This window comes from Motacilla alba, chromosome 1A (genome assembly GCF_015832195.1).
Source record: "Motacilla alba alba isolate MOTALB_02 chromosome 1A, Motacilla_alba_V1.0_pri, whole genome shotgun sequence".
Taxonomy (NCBI): Eukaryota; Metazoa; Chordata; class Aves; order Passeriformes; family Motacillidae; genus Motacilla; species Motacilla alba.
In genome coordinates this window covers 6146899-6167832 of record NC_052031.1, presented here as the reverse complement: position 1 = coordinate 6167832, position 20934 = coordinate 6146899, and the positions used below count along the sequence as shown (strand labels likewise).

The following is a 20934-nucleotide window of genomic DNA, read 5'->3' as shown; positions in this document are numbered from 1 at the left end:
GTTCATTCTGTATATTCAGTGTATTAATGGGTCCAATTTGTTTTTGCATGAGAAGCTCCCTTGAATTCCCAGGTGATAGAGCCTCATTTAGTGTGAGTTTCTCCTACCTACTTCAGGATCAACGATCTTACTAATAATTGCAGGAGTTTGACTGCTGTCCTTGTCTGAATATCAGCTTAGATGTGCTACAGAATTTAAACCTGTATTTTTATGTATCCTGTATTTATATAATTATATGCATTGAGGATCTTTTTGTTTTTCTATGTCCTGTGCTGATGGAAACATCCCCCATCCCATAACCCCATTCTTTGAATGATGAATGTTTTCATAGATGTGTCTCTTTATCTGAACTCTGAGTTTATGTATTCATGCTTTGTTTTGAATGATTATCTTAAGAAAGCCTTAATCTGCACAAATTATTTAAAATTACTCAGTATTTCATCTTCCCAGAAGAAGAAGAAAAAAGAAACTTCCTGAATTTTCTACTTTCTGTTTTATTTGTTAATTCAGAGAGAGCAGGAAAGCAGATAAGAGTTCTGCAAGTATATAGATACAAGCAGCATTTCTCAGCAGATTTTTTACCTGGTATTACATAAGGACATAAAAGACAGCAGAGGGCACTAGCATGGTGCTTATGGTAAAGATATGCAGCTAGCTAATAATCACTGAGCTCATTTATATTTTCTTTAACTGTTTGGTGACTGAATGATTATCAGAAATGAATTTTGCAGTGAAGTGTGTGTGAGTTCCTTCCCCCACTCCCCAGGATGCAGCACAGCCGTGTAATTTTCACAAAACTGCAGCATTGCACAGGGTCACAGAAAGGCTGGGCTTGGAAGGGGCTTCTGGAGGTCACCTGGTCCAGCCCCTGCTCCCTCCTCCAGCTGCCCAGGACCATGTCCTGATGGCATTTGAGATTTCCAAGGTTGGAGACACCACAACCTGACTGGGTGACCTGTGCCAGTACTCTGTCACCCTCACAGTAAAAAAATGTTTCCTAATGTTCAAAGGGAATCTCCAGTGTTTCATTTTGTGCCCATTGCCTCTGGCTGTGTGAGTGGGCCCCACTGAACAGAGCCTGGCTCTGTCCTTTTTGCCCTCTCCCTTCAGTGTGGTGCTACAGACAATTTGATAAGATCCCCCTGAGCCTTTGCTCCTGGCTAAACAGTCCCAGCCTCTGCTCATGGCAGAGGTGGTCAGGTCTCATCATCTCTGTAGCCCTCTGCAGTGTGTCCATGTCTGTCTTGTGTTGAGAACTGGACTCACTGTGCTGAGCAGAGGGAAAGGATCCCCTCCCTCAACCTGCTGGGAGTGGTTTTGTCTGGTGCAGCCCAGGATAGCACTGGTCATCTTTGCTTCAAGGGCACTGCCCCGCTCCTGCTCAGGTTGGTCCACCAGGACCCCCAGGTCCTTTTCTTCTGAGCTCTTTTCTGGCTGGTGACCCCTGGAATGTTCTGGTGCCTGGGGTTGTTCCTTCCCAGGTGCAGGACTTTGCACCTCTCCTTGTTGAGGTCTGTGAGGGTCCTGGCAGCCCATTTCTCCAGCTTGTTAACATCACTCTGGGTGGCAGCAGAGCCCTCTTGGTGCATCAGCCACTCCTCTCAGTTTTCCATCAGATGTGAAATTTTTCACGCTCGTTTCCATGTTCTTGTTTGTGCACTGGAGCCCATGCCAGACTGAGTGACATTTCTCTCCTCTGTATCAGATGGTGAAAGTCTTTGGTCTTGTGTTCTGCTGAGCCTGTAGGCAGGATCTGGTAATGACTGGGGATGACTGAGAGCTTTTTCTCTGCCTCAATAAAAGAATAGATGGAGCAGCAGAGTCAGTTGAACACAGATCTAAAATGGTTTGCAAGAAGCTGTGAATGTTATTTGGGTTTATTCTGCCAGGTAGTGCAACAATTCAGAACTTAGCTACTAAAAATGTTTGCTTTCCTCCTGTTTTTTTGGCATGGCTGTAGTTGGCTGATGAAACTGTTCACCTCTCTGTCCTTTCTGCTCTTTATAAAGTTATATTTGCAATTCACTTTTCAAACTTTTCTGTGAAAAGGGCTTCCACAGTTCTCTCTCAGTTTTTACTTACTGCTTTAAGGGCTCTTCTAGCATTTGGCTGTTTCAATCTAGGCAGTGCAGAAGATGGGAAAATTGTAAGTACCATGGACTCCTCTGAAACTAGAGATTCTTCTCCTTCAGTTTTATTTTCCAAAAAAAAAACCTTGAACAACTCTTCAGTTTGGATGGATGGTTTGAATTATTTTAATTGTGTTTGGATAAGAAGCTGTTATTATAAAGGCTTATTTCTGGCCTTTTATATCTACCTGACCTTCTCCCAAAACATTAATTTATACAACAACAGTAGTCTTGAGAATTTATTTTTCAACCAGTTGTCTTCATTAATAACCTTTTGTTCTTGGAGACATTTGAAAATGAGTTGAAAAATTATAATTAGCTGACAAAAATGTTTGTTGTGAAGGTCCTCTGCTGCACATGGATTGAGAAATAAAGCTACCTGTCACTGAGGACATAGATCACTGCATTTTTTCCCCATAGTTTTCTTCCAAATTTCCAGAAAAGATATTGCAAATTTGACTCATTCTGCTTTCCAGTAGACAGACAGGCTAATCTCTTCCTAGGATGACTCCTCTGCCGTTGGGGGTGTTTGGCTTTCAAAAGACTGAATTTTCTTCTCTACAAGCAGGTACCCTTGTGTCTGGGTTGACACACACTGAAATCCTGTGTGACCTGAGCTCAGAGTATCCATCTGTAGAGAAGGCTGCTTTGGAGCTCTGTATGTTTTTCTTCATCTTTACAGAAAAAATTCTACTGGCACAGCTGTGCTCACACTGCAAGTGTTGCTGCTTTAGCCTTCTTTGTATTAATGCAGCAAAGTTTTCTTCATGAAGCACAACATTTTTTTTGTGGACAGTCTCCAGGATGGCTGTTGTATCTTATACAAGTTTATGTTTTTCATTTGAAAAAGGAACAAGGGAAGAAACTCATAACCTTACTTGTGCAAGAGTTAGAGATTCTGCAATCCAGACACAAATCCTTGCTGGCATTAAGGACACCTTTGAAGAGCTGATATATTCCAAATGGCAGGAGGGTTGGAAATACACTGCAATGAGGGGTTCATTAATTTCCCAAAACTGGAGATGTGAAATACGTGAAAAGAAAAACAATCCTGTCATTGAGGAGGACATTGCTTTTAAAGTATTTCTTACTGCAAACATAACTTTTATAAAATGTTTCAAGGAAGTGGTAGCTTTGTCAACTAAATTTTTTAAGGTCTAACTTCCATTAGAAGAAAAAATTAGAGAGCAGTTGTGTGTGGTTTGCTCTCTTTTAAACCTAATTGTCATCCTGTATAATCATTAAAATAATGGTAAAAACATAATTTCAGAAAGGTTCATTTTCTGTGTCAGAGTTGTCTTTTTAATTTTCCTTTTCTTAGATATGTCTTCAAAAGATGATAACACCATTTTTGTGTTCTTTTGTTGATTTTTTTGCAAATGTTTCAATATGCATGTAGGAGATTGATTATTAGTTTAGAAATACAATGTGAGGTCTGTTAATTTTAGAAATGGCACATTCTGTTGTTTTTGTGATCTCACAAAAGGCTTGTTTCCTTGCACACATACATTTGAGCATCCTGTCGCAGTTTTAGAGGAATTCAAAGATCAGTTCTGCTTTTGGGTTTTTACTGATAATTTTTAAAGCTTTGTGATTTTGCTGCTTGCTTTTTTGCCGTTTCTATTTATAGACTGCAATTACAGTGAGCTATTTGTGGCTTATCCTGAAATAGTGTTGCTAAGAATCTGATTTTTGGGATCTAAATGACAAAATTTGCTGAGCAAAGGTGGTACAATTTTGATAGACCTTCCTGCATGCAAAAGTCCTGGCTTGAAAACATCACCTGGGATGGTTTGGCCCATGTGTCTGTTTTGTCCCTGTGCCTCTGGATTCTGGCAGGAGGTCCCAAGACACATTGTTCAAAATACACTGGAACACTTTGTCCCCAGCAGGTCATCCCTTTCCTAGATTGCTTGGTGCAATTCCATTTTTCTCTTCACCATGTTGTGCATCACTATTCCTTTTACACAGAGCATTGTAAATTGGGCTGCATTCTTACCTTCTTTTCTTTTTTTTGCAGTTTCATAGGAGAATTTATAAAGGGATCCCACTGCAGTTGAGAGGGCAAGTCTGGTCTTTGTTGCTTGATGTTCCAAAGATGAAAGAAGAAATGAAAGACTTTTATAATGTGAGTTTGTAGAATTTCTACTTAATATTAATTTAAAAATACCAGGTACTAAAGCTGCAGTCTTTATTAACCCTTTGCTGTTATGCAATGTTAAAAAAAAAAAAGAATTAGATATTACATTGCACTCTATTGCTTGTTTTAGCTAGGAAAAAGCTGAGCTGAGAGTGGGTCTGAGTAGATGAGGATTCTTATGAAAGAAGATTGGTGTTGGTATTGATATCTAAATTTTGGTGTCTGTTACCTTCCTCATATTTCTTGCTCTTTAGTCTCACAGGCTGCTTTTCCTGACTATTATATTTTAAGTTCCTCAATAAGACTAGTGGGAGATCCAAAGGAGGTAAAACAGGTTATGCTGAATAATGTAGTTGTGAGAAAGAATGCCAAGTTAAATTAGAAGCATTTAAAAATAGGTGAAATAATCTTCAGGAATTACTAATGTCATCTAATGCTCAATGCAAAACAAAGAAATGCTTGTAGTTCACTTACAGAAGTAGAGTTTCTTCCATCATTATCTGCTTTATTTGTTATATACTCATCTTGCTGCTCTCTATTTTCCTATTTCCTGAAGTGATACTAACACTGCTCACTACAAGTGTCACTTACAAACTGCACACCTTAAAGTCAAAAGGATAATACACGTTTATTGTAGGTCAAATAGCTTCTTTCAGTTCTGTTTGCAGGGGGAATTTCAGCTCTTCACCTTCTGTCCTTCCTGTTTCTCAAACTTTTGGTACCCTTGTGTTCTTTCACACATGAGGCTGCCATGATTGCAAGGACTTAGGGTTCTTCTTTTCCTATATTCTATCATGTCATAGGTGTTTAGAGCTAGAAATTTTCCCTTTGCTGCTTTTCTGTCTGTCTGGGGGACACATCATTCTGGGGGTTCAGTTTAAATTGTACTGAAAGGTGCACATAGCTGAGATTGTGGTTAGTGTTGTGTTGGTTCAATGGCTTACAAGTAATTCCTCATGTGCCTAAAGCTTCTGGTTGTGTTCAACAGACTTGATGCATGTTATTGTTCCCTGTTTGACCCCTTTGTTATTATAAATTTTGACTTTACTCTTGTTTTCTTGCAACCAGAGTCCATAGAGTTTTGCCTTTTGATTGTCTGTGGTATTCTCTAATAGTCAGAAGTAATGTTTTAAAAATACCATAAAGGTCTTGCAAACTCAACTTTTACTGACAGAAGTGAGAATAAATGAATGAGAGTCAAGAGAAAATTATTGTAAGTGCAAAAAATAAGGTGTCAGTCTAAACCTGTGCAGGTTTCATAAGTATTCAATTACAAAAATGGATTTAATTATAAAACACTAAAGCAAGCGCTAAAGTAGGCATATTCTACAGCTAAATTAGATTAGAACAGAAAGACAGAGGAAATTACTGGAGAAATGTCCATTATCTATATTTGGATAATAACTGGCAGCTATGTAGCTATTACTTCTGCTAGAGAAAAGACAGGAGGAGTATGAAAACCACACTAAATAATTTGCTTAAAGCCTAGTCTAGAGCATTTGCATCTCAGGTTCTTGTTCCTGAGCAGCAAAATTAATTTTCTTTTTCTAGTGCTGTGTTTGCCTCAGAAATGGCAATAAGAAACTTAAAATGCTGTAACAGCCTTAAATATGGGCAGTGAATGATGTGTCCAAAAAATGTGTATTATGGGATTGACGTTTACTCTGTGGCTGTTTCTGACTCATAGAATTTGTACATTGAATTTTGGGAGGTAAAACTGTTAATCTCGTGAGTTGCTATTCTGTATTGTTTTAAATCCCATGATGGCAATTAATTCAACACAGCTGTACAAGTCAAGCAGGTTTCTGCTTTTTTAGAGTTGACAATTTTCAACTTTTGTTCTTTACTGTACTCCCAGAGATTGAAGTGTCAAGCGCGAGGGTCTTCACCAGATATTCGGCAAATTGACCTGGACGTGAACCGCACGTACAGAGACAACATCATGTTCCGGGACAGATACGGTGTGAAGTAAGTAAACTTCCATCTCCCCAGAGAGTTTAGCCTTCCTTTGGATTTTTTTATTCTTCCATTATCTAATTCAGAACCAAATAAAGCAGTCTTTTTGTAAGTATTTAATTATTTACAACTATAGGCCGTAATGCTTTTGGATTTCTTCAAAATGTTTTGTTTCATTAAATTTTTGCTGCCACTAGTGGAGGAATATTAGGCAGCTGTCATCTTTAAAAATGCTTAATAGTGAAAAAAGTGGGGATATAAACATCAGTATTGTTGCTTGCTTGCAGCATCAGCACCCTGCTGAGAAGAAGAGGGTATTTTTCCCCTTCTGTCTCTGTATTGGTTCAGTTTTTAATCTCCTTTTCTTGCCAAGGCAGATTTTATGGTAGTCTGCTGTTGTCAAAAAGTGGTACTCAGAGCTGTGGGCTTTAATGTGATAATAAAAGAAACATTTTCTTACATTATTATTCTAGATATTTGGTGGAAAAATCCTGAATCAGGGGAATTTCTTTGAAGGCTGTAAGGAAGGAGCACAGAGCAGAGATTCCCAGGGTGAGATGGCTTCGTGCAGCCAGGGCAGTTCAGGTCCATTTGTGCAGGGCTGGCAGGGCCTGTGCTGCTTGGGCCTCTCTTCCTTCTGTGCACACATTTTAGATGTCAACAGGAGCTCGTTGCCTCTTTGGTTTGGGGTTAACTCAAGCAGAGCCAGCTCCAGTCCTTGTGGCTGTTGAAACCATGCCCTCAGAGTCCACAGGAAAGCCTTTGGCTGCCTAAAATAATTTCACACTTGGAGCAGATCTCAGAATTACTGTACATATATAATGCATTTCCAGCAATGCCTCGATGAAAAATTCAGAAATCATTTCACATAGCAATGAAATAAAGTCCCCTGGGTGAGTCAATTGCTTGTTTGACTTTTAAGAAGACTCTGTGTCTTTAAAGGTTCATTCTTTTACGGGTCTTCAGTGCTATCATCTAGTGTAAATAATGCTGAAATCACTGTTCTGTGTAGGGAACTGTGAATGAGATTGAGCTCCTGTGCTCAGTTTCATGTGGTCAGCTGAGGGTACAGGCGGTTCCTGTGTTCACTGGGGACCTGTTTGTCATTGTAAATTGAGGCTGCAGCCTAATGGCTAGTACCTTCTTACACTCTTCTTTGCTTACTGAAGAATGGCTAAACTTCAGTTCTGCAAGAGGGTAAACCAAAATGCCACAATGCAGATGTTTTGATAAAATTCTCCAAGTGTAAGTCCTCTTCCCAAAAGAAAACAAGCTCCTTCTGGCTTAGTCTTTCTTTTATTTAGCCTGCTAATATCTCTTTCCATTCATTGATAAGTAACAGGGAGAAAATTTCACTGGACAGAAAAGGGACAATATGCAAAACTCTGCTGTTAAATTTTAGCAGTTTTACTTGTAGGTGAAAGTAGGCATTCAGGTATCCAGATTCTCTCCTGAACGGGTGACAAAAAGTATCTGTGAGTTTAAAAGTTGATTGTGAGAGCTCTCCACTGTTACCTTCATACACAACTTGGAAAGAGCAGAGTTCTGCTGGCTGGTTTGGTGCTGTTGGGGGCTTTTTGTCAGGCTACCTTCACAAGTTAGACTGTTTGGCAGAAAGCAAGGGACCTCTGCAAAGCTTTTTGTAATTATTGCTCTGAAGTACCCGGAGATCAACAGGGGGTTGAGCACAGGATGCTGAGCTAGAGTTAATAATGTTTTTCTTCAATTTGACAGTAGCAGTCACTGGAGCAGACTTTAATTTCAGTGCCAAGATTAAGACACCTTTGTGGCTGCTTTGTGTATTTCACATCTTCACTTCTGCATCTCTGTTTTGAATCAGTAACAGCTGTTAATGTTCTGCAAGCACAGAAAACAAGTTTGGGGAGTTTAAATTTTGGCATTCAGAATAAATCAGTATTTGAAATGTCACCCATGCAATGTTTCACTTTACCTGTCTGTAAAAATGATGATGTGTCACCACTCTCTTCTAAAGTATATTGATACTTTTTGAAACATTTCAACGTGTAAAACATCTTAAAGGTGCTAATTACAAAATAGGCTTGAAATCAGAAGCACTTATTGTTGTCAAATGTGGTTTATCCTGTTCTTTAGTGCTAGACAAGTTAAATTGGGAAAACATGTTTCCAAAATACAGTTCACTACTTCTATGTTCTTCTATTTTTACAAAAGATAATACTATAGTTTTTTCATTTTCTGCTCTTATTTCTCCAGGCAACAATCTTTGTTCCATATTTTAGCTGCATATTCCATATATAATACGGTAAGCTGTATTCTTTCACACTTAAATCTGGTTTCTCTAAATGTGCTGTAAGATAATAACTTGCATCTCTTTCTCCCTAAAAAAAACCAACAAACATTTCAGAGACCTTTCGAAGTACATAGAAAAAAAAATTATTTGTTGACATATTTTGAGCTGAAGTTAAAATAAAGCATCTGAATTATGAGTTTTATTGGACAGACTGACCTATGCTTACAATTTGTAATAAGAACACTGAATTTGTGTTGTGCTGGAGTGTTATGTGACTGATATTTCCCCCCATTTTATTATCTGCCTCCTTTTCATTTGAATGATAGGGAGGAAAATACTGCAGAAAGATGCATGTTGGAGTCCACAGGTGTATTTCATGACCTGAAAGGTTTTAAAAATTTGGAATTAGTTTAAAGGGTTGCATCTTTACATTGGTACTTTGTCTTGGCTGCAGTCCTGAATGGGATTTATTAGAGTGGGGTTCCCAGACTGTATCATAAGGGTTAGAAGCTTATGTATTTGGTAGTGTCTTTTGGCTCTATGCTAAAAATAGAAGAAAAAAAAAAAAAAAAGCCTTCATGTCCACATTTAACTGTGCTTTTAATGCACTGTTCCATCATTCCTTGGGCCCATCTTGAGCATTTCTGTGCATCTTCCTTTTTATATCCATCAGCAACTCCCCATAAGTCAATATAAAATATGTTAACCTGGGAAGAGGAAAGAGAAATTAAAGCAGTTACTTGAATTAAATACTGGTTTGTTTGAATTTTTTCAAAGTTCTAGGAAACGTAACCTTTCTGTCTGACTTTTTCTACCTTGTATAAAATATTGGACTGGTATTTTCAAGTTTCATAATAATTATATTTAAAATCAATCATCAGTAATGATGAGAATTTTATAGTGAAGTTTTTATTTTGCACTTCTTGTTGTATTTTTCCTCTTAATGTGTAGCAGTTCTTATGTTTTGGTTTTATCTCTAGAACAAAACTGTGCTAAGAACTTGTAAACCTGAAAAAACTTATTCTACAATTAAGTAATTGTCCTTACAAATACTTCATTGATGGGGTTATCTTTGCAGCTGAATGATAGTGACAGCTGGTTCCTGCCATAAAATCCAAAATTAATAGCAGAGGAAGTACTCAAGTTCAGTTTTGGAACAATATTTTTTTTTCTTTGGGTTTATTACAGTTGCTTGCTGTTGGGCTGCTAAACTTGAGCAAGTTTCTAGTTACAGGTCACTGTTGAAAAATCCTGTGTTTATCAGATGGTGCCCTGACTGTAAACAAAAACAAAGCCAGATACTCTCACCCTCCATAAAACCCCCCAAATTACAGCTAAATGAGAAATGCATCCATTGGACAAAAAGATGATATAGTAACTTGAAATCATTAGTATTGACCAAGGATTTTGTTCATCAGTAGTGAGTTCTAATGAGTAATCAATACTTCCAGGTTACTTTTCAGTCGGAGGGTTGTGCATCATCCCTTCTATCTATCAGTATTTTTAATGTTTAAATATGGAGTGTGTTTGGTGGGAAGCTTTGCCATCAGGACAGGCATCATCTTTCCTCCACTAACTCAAGGAAAAGCTAAAAGCTCGTGGCTATGAGGCTTTTGTTTCCAGCATTTTAATATTTCCACTGTATGATTTTCAGGAAGTTGGATACTGTCAGGGAATGAGCCAGATCACAGCTTTGCTCCTGATGTTCATGAATGAAGAAGATGCCTTCTGGGCCTTGGTGAAACTTCTCTCTGGTCCAAAGCACGCTATGCATGGTATGGAGTTTCCTGTCAGTGTATTTAGGTTTCAACCTGGCCTATTTAAGCTGTAAATTATTTGAAAATGAAACTGTTCTGTTCTGATTGGTCAAAAATGAATCATAATGAGAGCTTTATACTTGGGGGAGGTATTGGATGTTACTGGAGCTCTCATATATTAAGAGAGAGTAATGGTTTTTATTTGTGATGTCTTTCAAATAGTTCTTAATGAAAATCAGATGGTTTCCTCTTCTCTTATTCTCTTAGGGAATGTAACCAGTTGAAAACTGGTTATGTAGACATCTATATAGTAATAAAATAGAAGTGGAAGCCTAATACAGAATGTGTTAAGTAATATTGCAGCTGTGCTGTCATTTGGCAGGACAGGAATGTACAGCAAAAAATGGACTTGTGTCTAGGCATGAACTTCAGGCTTCTCAGTTTTATCTCTACCTCACACAGAATTTCCTGCCCTCATGGTATTGTTGCTCTTGTGTTATTGGTAGTTCTCTCTTTCCATGCCAGATTTAGTATGAGCTATGCATATTCCATGGTTATTGGTATGGAACAAGTCCAGGAATTCCAAAACCTTTGTGATGTTGCAGTTCTGGTGATTTAGAAAAGCTGTGATTCTTGGAAGCCTGCAAAAGTAAATGTCATCCAGAACTTGGGCTTTTTAGCAAATTTCCAACAAGTTCTAGCTGCTTTTCCCTGCTGAAGAATTTCTCATTCTGTGATATCTTCCTTCCCAGGTTTTTCATTGTTCCTGGATGTTCTCCATCCCCAAAACAAAGGGATAGTTAGTTATTTTGCTGTTTACAGTTCTGCAAAGCTATCGATTCAGGGGGAGGAAAAAAAGTGTCATAAATGAAATTTTGAGTTCATCAAATGTCAGAAGAATTTCTTGGAGCTTTACACAATGATAACACAGGCTAAAAGCATCTTACAAAAAAAATCTAAAGGCTTCATAATAATCCAAACAGGTGTAACTGCAGCCATGTAGAATATTGAGCTCCTCAAAGCTCACAGAAAATTCTTACTTTGGGGGAAGTAAGTCAAAATCAGGTCCTTATTTACCAAATCATGTGCATGATAAATAAGAGGATAAACACAGGCAGATGAGTTGCTTGAGATGTTGCACACCTCCCTCCTTCCCTCCTTTATTCCTGTCACACACCTATCAAGTGATGGGAGAGAAAGGAGGGAGCTTTGAGTAGCCCAAGGCTTGATGAGCTTCTCCACAGAGCATATGAACATTGTGTCACAGCTTTATTACATACACTGAAACTGTTTTGGAGTGCCTGCTAGGCAAGTTTGCATTTATAGAGGATGATAAAACTTTAATTATAACTCATATGTTCCAAATTTATCATTTATTAAATGTTGCCAACTAGTCTAAGGTTCTGCTTTCAGCAGGTTGGACCAGATAATCTCCAGAATACCTATCCAGCCTGGATTTCCTGTGATTCCTTGAGTTTATGTGTTTTAAATGTCACTGTGCATCTGTAAATATCACTGTAGATTCCGGAAAGGAAACTTTAAACTGAGAAAGGAAACTTTAAACTCAGGAAACTGGCTTAACTGATGTCATATTACAGTTTGCACTTTCTGTGTTCTTCTTTGGAGAAAGTAGCTTAAAGCACTGTTTGTCAACTCCTTAAAGCTTAAGGAATTTCAATTCCAAATTGTCAATATCCATGAAGAAAAACTTTTATAGTTGCACTTGATGCCACTGACAGCAGATAGTTTTCTGAAATGGGCTTCTGCCTATGGAAATCATGGGGGTGGGCTAAGAAATTCAGTTAGAATCATATTGGCAGGATTAGGATGGTTAAAAGCTCCTCCCCACAGACAAGGTTTTTCATGGGTTTTTTTCAATTTTATCTGTGATACAGCAACCTGGAATACTTCTTGGGTACAGCCCATTAGCCAGACTATAGTATAAAACTACTTGAAATGAAGAGATGAATTTGGCCTCTCTGATATTTCATATTGTATGGAAGATGTAAAGTCTCTAGGTGATAAATACAGACATCTGACCCTGAAAATTATCTGCTTTTCTGGAAGCTCTTTCCATTGATCTTTCTATAGTCTTAAAAATTCAGGATAATGAGTTGGTGTATGTAAATGTAAAAGAGCAACCTTTCATGGAAAAAGAACCTTTATTGTTATTGTTGATGGCTAATTAGCTTTGATGTAGTCACTGTTTACAGTAAGAAAAAAACCAAATGCCTTGCCTGTGTTATTGAGATTTCCTAATATGCAACCTGACATTTAAGTATTGTAGAATTTGCATTTGTGTCTATGAAATACTAAACATGTGTGAATCTGGGGTTTTAAATCTTGTGTCTTAGTCATTGTGCACTGAATTGCACAATTGGAACTAGAAAGACTTTGCTTTTTGGTTTGGGACTTCAGTCACTCTTTTTTTTTTTTTTAAGTTGCATGGCTACTCTGGGTCTGTACTTGTTCTTCCAGTTTTCATTCTGCTTAAAATATATTGGAGTTTTTTTTAACTTCAACTCTGCTGATACCTCAGCTGGAAGGGGGACTTAAGAATTTTCCATGTGTAATCACCAAAACAATTAGATGGGTTTTTTAATGCCCTCTGTTTCAGTTGTGTGAGCTCACAGTCTTTGCTTATAGGATATAATCATGATATTTGTCTTCCTAGAATATCCCTCTTATCTTTTTTATGGTCTTTTCTTCAATGCAGACAGTTCTAGTAGACACCTATGCTATTTGCCCTTCCATCATGAATTTTCTAGGCTATAATTTCAATTTTAGTGGGTGAGGGTTGTGATTCTTTGTTTTGATTTTCTTTTAAAGAATAATTATAAATGTGGTTTCCACATGATCTTATATTGGTATGACTAATGTAGGACTGATGGATCTGCTGTCATTTGTCATTCTGATCTAATATTTTTTACTAAGGGAATGCATTGGTTGTAGCTATTTAGGCAGGAGTATGTGCATATCTGTATAGAGACATCAAAATATTGATATGAATATCTGTTCAGATCCAGTGGTCTTATAGAAGGATAATGTTCTTGGAGCCTGAATTGCTTTTTTATGTCATTTTATAGTACCAACACCTGTTAAGTGGCCAACTTCTTTTCTTAGGTTTTTTTATTCCTGGTTTTCCAAAACTCATGAGGTTTCAGGAACATCATGACAAAATTCTGAAGAAATTTTTGTCCAAACTGAAGGAGCATTTGGTAAGTATTTATTTCACTATGCAAGCCATGCAAATTTACAGCTTTCTACCTTGTTTCAGTTCAGGGGAACCCACTAGATCAAGAATAAGCAAACTTCAGGAAAAAATGTGAAATTTTAAGAGGCAGAAGTGTTGTTGTTTTCATTATAGACAAAGTCGTGGTGCATTTTGACAAAGTTATGATAAAATTGGATCCTAAGAATGATTAATTTGGGTGTCTGTCTCACTTTGGACCTCTGAGTTAAGGACAATGTGTAGTTCTCTTTGGCCTTGTGTAAGCTTCTGTAAGCAAACTGGTGCTAGAACATTTTATCAGGGGCTTTTTGTGTGTTTAGCTTGTGGTTCATCTCTGGACAGAGGTGACTTTAGCACCAACCAGTTTTAATTTCTGTTTAAAAAAAATAACCTTTATAAGAGGTTTTAATGGTCCATTTAAAATACTTCTAGTTTCATGAAGCTACATGTAGATTTTTATCTCTTTTAATGCTTTTAAATAGAAAATAATATGCCTTTTCTTAAGTATTGGCTAAATATTTAATATTTATTCTAAGATGTAAATTATTTTTCTAATGGGAGAAAAATGCCCTTCCAGTAGGCATCAAGAATTTCATTTTGTAGTACATCAGTACTGCCAGAATCCATCTCCAATTCTTAAAAGGTAGTGTAAGAGCTGCTCACTTGCAGCAACATCCTTTTCCCCATCTCTTCCTGTGAGTGTGTCACTAAAATGAGCCAATGGTAACTCCTGAAAGACAAAAGTAAAGCCTGCACATAAACCAAAGGGATTTGACCCATTGTTTATTCAGTATTTGTGTAACTAAGTTCTCAGATTTGGTGCTTAATTTTTGGCAAAGCTGAATCTGGCAAGCATAGAATATGATTTTATCCCACAGTTAAAATTCAGGATTTCTTAACTTTTCAGCTTTTACTTTGGCTTTTCTTCTTACTGTGCAAAGGACTTTGAACAGCTCCAGGAAGCTGCAGAGAAGCTTTAGCAATCTTTGAATGGGTGTCATACCTGATGGATTATCTGTGCTCTGGGGAAAATCAGGCCCCTTAATCAAGAAATAAAATTCCTTATCAGCCTAGATCCTGTTTGAGGCCCACTGGTCAAAGAATTTGGTTGTTTTCCAATAATTTCCGGTGGATATGTATTTTTGTAAGGAAGTCCTTTCAGCCTTGCTACAGAGAAATGAAAGACTTAAAGGACCCAGTGCCTGAACTTGGGTTGCTCCAGAATATTGATTTATTTTCTTGAGAGAGGATTTTATCCTCTGCTACCTCTGTCCCAAGAACATGATAAAAGTCTAGGATGTATTAATACTTTAGCACCTCTAAGTGCATGTTCTTCAGGTGGTGAAATTAATGAAGAAAAGCTATAAAAACCAGAATTTGCCTCTGTTGGATTGAAGTAACAGTGTCTCATATAGTTAAATTAATTATTTATGGTGACTATTGAGTACATTAGCCTCAAGGGGAAAATGTTTTTTCATGGAGAGGCATTACTTGGATTTTTGAAAGTATTTTTCAACAACTTTGTTGTTTGCAGGACTCCCAGGATATGCCCACCAGCTTTTACACAACCAAGTGGTTTTTCCAGTGTTTTCTTGATCGTGTGAGTATGTTTTTCTTTCTGTTGCTGTTTTTAATTGTGACTTGGGGCAGACTGTTTTCACAGCATTGCCTGATTCTGTCATTGCAGACTCCCTTTACATTAAGCCTCAGGATATGGGATATCTACATACTTGAAGGAGAGAGGATTCTCACTGCTATGTCTTACACAATTCTGAAACTGCACAGAAGTAAGAAAGAAATCTGTCAAACCTTTGAAACCTAAACAGAAGTTCAGCTAGTTTTGTTCTCATTTTGTGTATCTTGACCCTAATGTGTAAAAATCTTAGTTTCCCACGTGCCTTATGCTGCTTCTGACAGATATTTTTCATTCCTTATGCACAAAAAGTTAAAAATCTTTGCCTTATAATTGTGTGTGTGTTGTGGGTTGATCTTGGCTGGATCCTAGTGCCCACCAAGCTGCTCTATCCCTCTCCTCTTCAGCAGGACTAGGGGAAGGAGAAAACAAGATGGACTTCTCTAGACACCAGTGCAGCACTGTGAGGGCACCTGTGGGGAAAATTAACTCCATCTCAGCTGGGCCCAATGCAGTGTGATTGTCAAACAGAAGTATTTATTAGAGTAAGAAAGTTATTTGGACCTGGAGTGGGTTGTATTACTGACTAAACAATGGGGAAAAGTGTGGTAGTTTCATGGTCTGGAAATGGCTTCCTTCGCCACAGGATTGAAATTAATCAAAAAACACACAAAGAATCAATACTGTGCCACTAAATGCTGCAAATCTACCAGCAAATACCTCAGCAACAAGGAATCATCAGTCTGTGTCATTTTATGCCATTGTTTGCCCAAGAATATGATTCAAATCCAGAATTTCTCTAGTTTGCCTGTGTGACCTTCTCCATCTCTTGACTTTGGGTGAAGTAAAATTTGAGATTTTGAACAGAACTGTGCCTGGTTCCCCAAAATAACATGGCATCCTAATTTCCAAAGACCCAAAAAGCCTTTGAGAGTGGATGGTGGCTTCTAAATAGATTTGAGCATTTCTAAGGATACCTTGTAGCTCAACTTTGAGAAGCTCCTCCTGTGGGACTTAGGCTTTCTGAATGAAGTCATTTGACTCTGTGTAAATGCAGAGGTCTATATGGGGTCCATAGAATCAATGCTTTAATTTCCTTGCTATTTTATCCTTCTGGAACTGTGGTGATGCTACTTCACTGTCTCACTGGGATGTTTTCATTAGTTTGTTCATAAACAACTTTGAAAAATGGAGCAGGTTCCCTGCTACATTTTTGCACTTGAGAAAACTAAACATTTAGAGGCAAATCATTAGGCTTAACATTTTGGTTCTTCTTCTTTATTTGCAAATAGATATCTACTTTATTTCTTTTTTTTAATTTTTTATTCACCACTCTTTTAATGGGAAGACCTGAGGAAAAAGTCGCAGTGTGGATTTGCTTGCTTAGCAAGTACACAGCAACTTCCTCCATGATCAAACACTAAGAGAACCTCACGGCAGCAGAGGAGATGAGAGGGCTGGCAGAGAAGCTGGCAGAAGACAGATTCTGATTTGTTTTCCAATTCCTTGTCTACCCTCAAAAACATAGATGGTACAGCTATTCAGTCAGTGTCATTGTGGAATACATGCCAAGAGCATTTTTATTACAGCACCAAAACAGTTTTTTATGGTTTCCGTACTGAAATTGTACATCTGAAACTTTTGATGATGAAATGATGAAAAAGAGGCATAGGTATGCAATTATAGCCTTGCAATCTGCATGGCCTTACTGTTGTGTGAAAAGGGAAACAAAAATAATCTGATAATTATAAAATGACTTTCAAAATATGACCTGAATTTTCAGAGAGCCTGAAGCAATGGTTCTGAAGTGTGAACTGCCATCATCATTTCATTGGGAGTTAATTCAGTTGTGAATGAGGGTGCTGTAAATAGGGATTTTTAAAATGTTTATCTGCTTTTCAGAGCTCCTAATAAGAGAGGTGATGTCTGTTGTACAGATCCCCAGCAGGTTGCAAGTTGAGGATGCAGGCTGACAAATAAAGGCCTGAAGCTGTTGGACATGAGAAGGCTGAAGGAGGGTGACTTGTATGTAGTTAGCTTTCTGAAGATGCCCCTTTTTGAAAAACACCATCCTAAGTAAAGAATAATGTGTAGAAAGGATTTCCATGGTGACTTTCAAGTGAATTTTTCATGTATTTTTAAATCTCTAGTTGTAGAAATCAGTTATCTGCCTAATTAACAAGTGTTTTTCATTCTACTTTGAAAACAAAGGCACCTCGTGACTAAAGTACATTTTTGAGTGTTCATTATCAAGATGTCTTAATGTATAATGTAATATTTTCTCCTTATATAGAGCATCTGATGAAATTACAAATGGAAGAGCTTGTAGAATTTCTGCAGGAGTCTTTAGCCAAGGATTTCTTCTATGAAGATGACTTTGTAATAGAGCAGCTCCAAAATTCTATATCAGAATTGAAACGAGCAAAACTGGATTTACCAGTAGCTGGTAAGAAACTTGCAAATATGCAGAGTTAGATATTTGGAGTTATTCACACATTGGTAATTTTTTAAATGTTAATTAATGCTGTTAAAACTGTGCAAATATTTTCCTCTTCATCACTGCATAGATTTGGGGAGTTTTTACCCAAAAATATTTTACAGTGTAAAATCACCACTTTTCCTTTCATGAATTTTTCTCTTCTTTTGGTTGTTTTGTTTACTGTTTTTAAGGTAATGGCAAAGCACTGTGAAAAGTACCATGTTCTGGTAATTTTATTATTTCAATTCATAAAACCTTTCAGATAGAGGATCGAATATCAAGGTTTCAAAGTGTCTGAAACACTACATTGAGAATCCAGACTGTTTTGTAGATTGATTAGATGTGGACCAAACTTCAGGTCAAATAGCTTCTTCTGTTTGTCAAATCCAGATTTTTAATTTTTTGCAAGTGATAGACTTGCTGGGTGTTTAATGGAATAGTTTTCATTATTTCTTTTTAGCCTTTGTGCTTTTTGGTTGCAGATAAGAGATGGTTGTTTCATGTGACCTTAGTTATGAAATGTAGAGGATCTCTTCAAGACTCTATTCTTTTTTTCTATCCCTATCTCCATAGCCTTTAATTAGAATTTTTCTTGTGATTACTCAGAGTCCTTTTACTTTATCCTTCCTAATTGTAGAAAAGTGTGTGAGAAAATGGTTTTTTTTTAAAAATTACAAACATGGCAGTATTTACCTTGAAGTAACTTCATTAAGTTGCTCTGGTTAGCTTCCAGAAGTTAGGAAGTGTCAAAATAAAGGTTGCCTGTGTAGCAGTGTTGTGATAATTTGTTCTTTCATTAATGAACTTAATTTTTCTGTTTCTGTTGACATTATTTCTTGTATGTAGTATTGGGCTGTGTCAGATTGCCTCATCACAGGTAAATACCTGTTTTACCTGGTTCTTCGGATCTCTTCCTATGGAGTACAAACACTTTCTGTGTAATTGTTTCTTATTCTGTTTCTTCTTAGAGTTCCCATTTTTCTTGCTCCCTATTCCTGTGTTTTGCCTTGTTCCTGAATTTCTATACAATCTGTCCAGCAGAATTTCTGCCACCCACAACAGGCCTAACTCTTTCTGCCCTTTTCATCTGTTGCTTCCCCTTTCTCACCCCAGCATTCCTATTCTACCATCTCTCCATCCTTTTCCTCAAGCTGAGTTTCAGTTTCAACTTTCTCTTCAGAGCAAGTTGCTCTTTGTCCCTGCACTTCAGCCAGGTGCTGTCTCAGGTGTCTTGTGCAGTGGGTGACAAATCTGAGCAACTGTGTCCTTCAGCATCAGTGCCACACTACCATGTTACAAGGAGATAGAAATCCTGTCTGTTCAGTCCTAAATACAGAGTTCTCCGTGGTTATGTTTGAACAGTGAGGGGTTTATCCCAACCGCTTCACTTGTCTGTAGACACATAGATTTTTTATGGGTGTGGTAAAGTAACTTTCATTAGTGAAAAGTTCCACTTGAAACTGTGGTAGGGGAAGAATTGGTAGGGGAAGAAATACAAAAATTGGCAAAGATTTTTGTAGTTTGCTACTTGATGGAGGTAGTGTATCTTTCCACCTAGAAAATCACATGCATGTAAGTCATATTGAGATTTTCTGTGGAAAATACAGAATTTAGTGGAAATTTTCTTGATGCAGAAGGCAGAAAGTCTGTTCCTAACTCGTTTGTTTTAAGGCCTTTGTTTTGGTAGAATGTCTTCAAGTGGAAGTTTGTTTGGGAATACTCAGGATTTTCATAGAAAATTCAAGGAGGATTTAGTTGACATAAGAGTCACCCCCCCTTGTGACAGGGAGGTGAAAATGGGAGACTCACTGAGTGTTCTTGTGGATAATAACAGCAACGAATGGTGACTGTGTCTTCTTCCTGAGACACTTTGGCAATGGGATGCAGTTGTTTGCATGCACACTTAGGTGTAACCTCTGACACAGTGAGCTGACAGCATGCTAAGTGTTTTGGGCCACTTTAATTCTTAATTTTGGTAGCTAAAGAAAAATCAGCAACAAAATGTCTTTTGTGTGTTGGCTTTTTTTCCCCCTGACCATGAATGAGAAGGTTTAGTTTTAAAACAGGAGGAGCAAAGGCAAAGTGAAGTATACGTTGGTGCTGGAATTGAGCTTTTTCCTTTTTGATTTCAGATTAACCTGGGCAAGCCTTTCTGTGTGGTATGTTTTTGCTAGGGGTAGAACGGAACATTATTTAACCTTTCACAAACTAAAAATAAGATGCCTTCAGCCTAATCCTTGGGAATCTAGCTGATGTCTGCTCTTATTACTTGAGTGAGGCTGCCTCATCTGTTCTTGGTATGAATTTAATAAGCCTTTGGTTTTATTTGTTAAAGTTTTCTGCACTCTCCTAATTTTGGTTTTATTGATCACTGTCTTCGAGCAGTATTCTTTTTCAGGTTTTGAACATTGTCCAGACATCCAGCTTTGCTCATGTGTTGTGATAGGATACCAGGTGCCCTCCTCAGCTGGGCAGAGGAGAGAAAACAAAACAAGATTTCTGGATCAATACAAGGACAGGGAAAGATCACTCAGCAATTGCCATCGTGGGGAGAACAGACTAGACTTGAGGAAATTACCTGAATTTATTTCAATTAAATCAGAGTAGGATAGTGAGAAATAAAACCTTAATAAAAACCTTCCCCCACTCTTCCCTTCTTTGTGGGTTCAACTTCACTCCCATTTTTTTTCTACCTTCTCCTTCCCAGCAGCCATGGGGGGCCACGAATTAGGGCTCTGGTCAGCCCATCATACATTGTTTCTGCTGCTTCTTTCTCCCGAATGAGGACTCCTCACACTCTTCCCTTTCTCCAGCCTGGGGTCCCTCCCACAGGCTGCCAAAACCTGGCCGTGGAACCTCCATGCACATGTCTGTCTGGCTCTACTCTCTTTACTACCTTGAATTTCACTGGTTTTCTTCTTATTTCATCTGAAACATATGGAATTATTAGAGGTGATGCAGCCACAAAAAATACCAGCCTGCTCATTTAAGTATTCACTGTAGCCTGAGAAAATAATGTTTATTTTAGTTTTCTCATCTGAAATCAAAGCACTGCTTCCTGTCTTGTACTTTTTTTTTTTTTTTACACTGAGCAAAAATTACACATTTAAGAGCTAAAGCAAAAATGCATGTTAGGATCAAGAAAAAAAAAAATCTTCATCTTGCAATTGCATCAGTATCAGTCATCCAGGAATAGCAGTGAGCTAATTAAGCTCAGTGGAATTTTCCATCTGGCATCCTTTGTTAAGCTGTATAGATTTTCCTGCCCTAGTAGGGTAAGCTGCAGTAGGATATTAAAAGAGGTAATAACTTTTGTGTTACTTTAAAGTGGATGTCTAT

At 37.7% G+C, this 20934-nt stretch overlaps 1 protein-coding gene across 4 annotated transcripts in view; it reads left to right on the top strand.

Annotated features, from left to right (window-relative positions):
- The window catches only part of USP6NL (USP6 N-terminal like), a 113614-nt gene that overhangs the window by 81697 nt on the left and 10983 nt on the right, over positions 1-20934 (top strand). For all 4 annotated transcript variants that reach the window (XM_038153374.1, XM_038153375.1, XM_038153372.1 and 1 more), the window contains 8 exons: positions 4150-4257; positions 6128-6237; positions 8458-8506; positions 10149-10269; positions 13375-13469; positions 15018-15083; positions 15171-15270; positions 17410-17562. In XM_038153374.1, coding sequence (XP_038009302.1) covers positions 4150-4257; positions 6128-6237; positions 8458-8506; positions 10149-10269; positions 13375-13469; positions 15018-15083; positions 15171-15270; positions 17410-17562 — 802 coding nt within the window. The remainder of the gene's footprint in view (positions 1-4149; positions 4258-6127; positions 6238-8457; positions 8507-10148; positions 10270-13374; positions 13470-15017; positions 15084-15170; positions 15271-17409; positions 17563-20934) is intronic.